General features: G+C 40.1%; 1 protein-coding gene across 1 annotated transcript in view; it reads left to right on the top strand.

The window, feature by feature from the left end:
• Positions 1–5,267, top strand: part of USP9X (ubiquitin specific peptidase 9, X-linked) — a 92,292-nt gene that overhangs the window by 17,826 nt on the left and 69,199 nt on the right. Inside the window, exons 14-15 of the mRNA XM_015418482.1 lie at positions 1,193–1,280; positions 2,844–3,186. Of these exons, the coding sequence (XP_015273968.1) occupies positions 1,193–1,280; positions 2,844–3,186 (431 nt within the window). The remainder of the gene's footprint in view (positions 1–1,192; positions 1,281–2,843; positions 3,187–5,267) is intronic.

Below are 5,267 nucleotides of genomic sequence, written 5' to 3'. Positions count from 1 at the left end.
ACAGAGGAAGCCCCTCCCGTCACTGAGAGTGGAAAAGTAACCAGCACGTAAAAGAAGCGGTTTTGAATGTGCCCTGAAGAGACTTTTTAACAGAAATTCAAAGGAACATTACTAACATACTAATACAGAAAGTAACTGGAATGGAAAAAAGATGTTTGACAACACGCAGAAGAAGCCTTTGATGATTGGACATTACTAACAGTTTAATCTAACAGTTAACAGATCACTCAGCTTTCTCTTCGTCCCACTATATACCTTCCCTATTTTTCTTTTTAAGCGAAACTCCTCCCCTTTTTAGGGGAGTCAATAAAAAAAAAAAAAAGCAAGGATTGATGTCAAACCAGAGTCTCTGCAATAGAAAGTGGAGGTAGGGGGCACTGGGTTTTGCTAGGCTTGCAAAAATGCCCCCACCAGCTTCTACTGCAGTGACACTCTGGATTGACGTCAGTCCTCGTTTTTTCCCCGTTTTTTTTTCCCCTGAAAAGAAGGGAGGATGGGGGCACCTTCTTTGGGGAGCCCATGGAATTAGACCTCATGGTCCAATCTTTTTGAAACTTGGGGAGTCTTCTAAGGAGAGCACTAGTAGCTAAAATGAAAAATTGGTGCTTCTACCTCAAAAAACACCCCCCAGACCCCGGATACCCCCAGATTGATTTCCTCATTGACTATAATAGCCTCATAGGGTATAATGGAGCCAAACAAATTGGGGATTCCTGAAAAAACCTGAATCCAAATACCATACTGGTATTGAAAGTTAGGGTTTTTTGAAATTACTGAATTTTTTTGGGTCCAATATATCTGAATCCAAAAAATCCAGATTTTTTTTAATACACATCCCTATTGTAGATTGCAGAAAAGAATGAATTTTGCCAAACAGGATATCATTCTTTTCTGTAAACTGATATCTGACTCTAAGAAATTTTTGGTAATCTTGAAGTAGTTTAGAATTTTGGCTGGGGTATGTAATTTAATTTACAAAAATGAACAGTAGGTTCAGGATTAAAATAAAATGCACATACAGGTATAGTGCTAATTAAAAGTTAAACCTGATACAGTAGTCATTAATGAATAATTGATGCATTCCTTTGTGACACGGCTTGCAGAAAATTTTGATTTATTATTATTTATCTATGTTACATAGTTCTTGCTTAGTCTTTTTCTCGTATAACAACAGATTATATTAAATTTCCAGAACATGGAGAATATGATCCACAAACTGTAAGACCGGGAAGTAGGTACAGCCATGTGCAAGAGGTCCAAGAGCGGCTGAACTTCTTAAGGTTGGTTTGAGTAAAACTTGATTTACATTGGATTATAATCTTCAATAGTAGGTATCTGATATTTTGAAATAATTAGCTGCAAAATGGTATTCATGACATGATGAAATAAATTTCTGGACAGTGTTATAACAAAATGCAAGTGGGATGGTTCCTAATTTCTTGTTTGCTAATGTCATAGCAGATAGTCTGTAAGGATGGAGAGTGAATATTCCCAATCAAGTGCCTATTCCACAGAGGCTAGATTCCTAGTTTTTGTGAAAAATGAACTTGAGAGTGAATAGTCTCGACTGAAAAATAAATTTCATAGATACCAGGTGGCTTGTTTCTACTTATCCTATAGCTGGATTGCCAAAAGAGAGTGCACTCTTCAAACTAGTTAAACATAGCCATGAAATGCCAGTATCCCATGAAATACCTAGGTTTATCAGTTACATTATCATCACAGGAGATCACTGGTATACTGTAGTATTGAACATTGACTGAAGTGGCTGCTTTTCTACATTCTTAAATTATGGAATGGGCTTCTGAAATGGCAATTCGAATAGTCCTGTTTGGGAAGATCAGCTAATTGTTTTGTTTGGATTAAGTCTCTGTCAGTTGCCCTGCTGGTCAAGTACTCTCCTCTCGCTGCCTATTAAAATAAAACCAGGCAGATGCCAGAATCGAGGCCAGCAGAAGATTTTTAGTGTCAAATTTGGATTTGAAGCATTTCATACGTAGCTATGAGTGTGCATGGTCTGGGTTTGATCTTGAGTTAGTGAGTACAAAAGAAATTAATTAAGGCATCTGAGTGATTGTGCTTCATGCAATATTTGCTCTTGTTGACAAAATTTACTCTTAACTTGTATAGTTTCTTAAAGATTTATATGCTTTGAGAACCTTCGGGAATAGTAAGGGGAACAGCAAACGCAGATATCATATAGATGCCTAACACAGATGCTACATATATTCCTTCCACAAATCTTGTTCTGAAATGTGCTCAATTAGGTGTTATGGGACAAGGACACTCTTTCGTACAAACTATGAATGAATATTGGATTAATGTTAATTTGTGTGAAATCCAATTTTCCTTACACCACTGCTACATTTTCTTACATTTAAAAGAATAAATATGAACAGTGGTTGTTTGCTTGTAGCAGTGTATTTATTCTCTTTGGATAGTTCCTTGAGTTGGTTTTTTTTTTGCTTATAGTATTGGGACAGGGATGACTCAATAGGGATGAACCAATACTTTTTGTAAGACTGAAAGCTATCCAGTGAAATTGGTCTGAAAAGGGGTAATAAGTTTATCTAAACCACTTGGATTTGTTCAAAGCAGTCACCTTTCTGAAGTCTCTGGTTTTCATTTACAACTGGAATGACTTGCATGAGTAAAGCCGTAGTCATAAGCAAAAGATCAGGTTTACACTATGATAGAAATTATGTAATCTATGTGAAGTTTGATATACGGGCACCATCAGGAGGGTTTGGTTGTACTTTGGTGTAGTTGCTTTTTTGAGTATTCATAGTTTGAACGTATGTTGGATCCTAATTACTATTTGTTTCTTTTTGTTCTTGTGCAAGATTTTTGTTGAAGGATGGTCAACTGTGGCTCTGTGCTCCTCAGGCAAAACAAATATGGAAGTGTTTAGCTGAAAATGCAGTTTACCTGTGTGATCGTGAAGCCTGTTTCAAATGGTATTCCAAGCTTATGGGAGATGAACCAGATTTAGACCCTGACATTAATAAAGACTTCTTTGAAAACAATGTTCTTCAGTTGGACCCATCACTGTTAACAGAAAATGGAATGAAATGTTTTGAACGTTTCTTCAAAGCTGTGAATTGTCGAGAAGGGAAGCTGGTTGCAAAGAGACGAGCCTATATGATGGATGATTTGGAGTTAATAGGATTAGATTATCTTTGGAGGGTAAGTGCAACATTCAGTAGTCCAGTGATGATAACACAGTTGTGAGTTACACAATGCAATAGTCTTCGAAGTGAAGGTTTCATTATGTAATTTGTGAACTGCATAATCTGTTTTTGACTTGTTCAGGGTATAATGTTCAATAGATGTTTAGGTGAAAACCTGTTCCACTCTTCCCATGTTGAGGATGATAGGTTGCCACATAAGTCTTTTTATAAAGATCCTGAAGCTCGTTTTCTGTTGCTATCATAGCAGCAAAATGCTTCTTGAAACGGTCATAGTATGTGGAGCCAGGCTCGGAATCCAAAACCTTCTTGGTTGGGCTATGAGTGTATTTTGGGATGGGGCAATCATAAATCACTGGGACATGGAGGAGAGAAGAAAAACGGCAGGGCCAGTGATCAGTGTGGTACTAGAGAATATTATCCAGCTATTCATTATTGAGTTAGCTTCTCTGGAACTTACCTCATGTTCTGGTAATGATTTCTCAGTTCTTAAAATAGAATAGTATTTGTATAGGAGTGAAGAGCTAGGAAGTCCCAGAATACAAAATGTCAACACCTAAAACAAAAATGTGCTTTGGGGGTTTGTGCAGCTAATGCAATTGTCATGCTGTCAGCTGTTAAGGGAAAGGTGATTTCTTTGTTATGCTTAATCATGAGTTTTCTGGTGATTTAAGTTGTTTAAGTTATATGGGTTATGTCTGTTGAGAGATGTTAACAGTTTGTAAGGCTTTGAGGCAGGGTTCAATCCTTTGTTGGGAAAGCTGTGGTGTGGGAGAGATGGTAATTAATCAGTACTTTAAGAATTAAAATGGGATATTTGAGAGTTACACTTGTCTGCAAATCTCTCTTTCCTTTTAGAAATTCATTCCCTGATTCCAGGTATGTAGTGAGGAAAGAAGCAGTCTTGGCATTTAGAGCAGGGATTAGTCTCTGTTCTTACATTAATTTTCCCAAATACCTTATTTTTTTGTAGTAAGAAATGGTAGTGCTTAATACTGCTTAGATATTATGCCTTCTCAGGCGTTTCGGCCTTTTGCACTACTTTTCTGTAGTGAGAGATTACGGGGCTTAAACCTACTTGAACATTATGCCTCCTTTATCCTTTTATCCTCTTTTATCCTTGAGCTCTAATAGAAGATTTTGGAGGAAGTGAGGACCAAAGCTTGACAGTGGTTATCATTGGTTTGTAAAATATATTCTGCACATGCCCAGAGACAGACATTCTTAAACAAATATGCTTGCCTGAAAACAGGTACCAGGTTGAAAGCAACTTGAGCATTCATATTCTCCGGTGGTTCAGGAGTGGGGCAGTCCTTGACTCCTTACTCCAGGGAAAGCACCTCCCCCTTCCATAGGCAGGGCCGGCAAACTTTGATCCCAGAGGGGAGGGGCTTATCCTCTGATCCCCTGTCTTACTGGCCCTGCCTTCTGAGCAGGACATGCTGGCTGTGCTCTGAAGAGCACAAAGATCCCAGAAGACACCGGAAGGTCAGAAGAAGAAGCAGAGACCTAAAGGGCAATGGTAGAAGGTACTTACCTTCCAGCCCTAAAACATATTCGAGAGCCGCAGGCCTCGAATTACAATGGATCCGGCGCCGGCAGTCCTGGGAGGCCCCCAGGCGGTCCCGGCGCCGAGAGGAACACCTCGGACCCCGCTTGGAAGGTGGCGGTAAACTGCCCCCCCCCATCCAGCCGTGGCGGCGTGCAGCGGTTTTGAGGACAGACGCTCAGTGAAAAGCCTGGGGAGAACAGAGGCAAGAGAGCCTGCCGAGGGTGGTGCAGAATCTCTGTCGCCGTCCCTTTCGGCATTGGAATGGAGCCCCCTCCTTGTTCCAGATTGTGGCGAGGAGGGACGTGTCTCCTGCGCAGTCTACCCGGTCAGCTGAACCACGGTAGGACTGTATCCATTGAGAACTGGCAAGGTGTGGAGGGGGAGAGAGAAAGAGGATTACCCCCCTCCTCTAGTTTTCTTTTCCCCGCCCTTTACTCCTTTCCTCTAGATGGGAGGTTCTTTAAAAGGACGAATTGTTTTTGGTCCCATGGGTCAGGTCTCTAGCAGGGACATTTTACAGTCTTTAT

This window comes from Gekko japonicus, unplaced genomic scaffold (genome assembly GCF_001447785.1).
Source record: "Gekko japonicus isolate JY-2015 unplaced genomic scaffold, Gekko_japonicus_V1.1 scaffold202, whole genome shotgun sequence".
In the NCBI taxonomy this organism is placed as follows: Eukaryota; Metazoa; Chordata; class Lepidosauria; order Squamata; family Gekkonidae; genus Gekko; species Gekko japonicus.
This window is presented reverse-complemented; position numbering and strand designations above follow the sequence as displayed.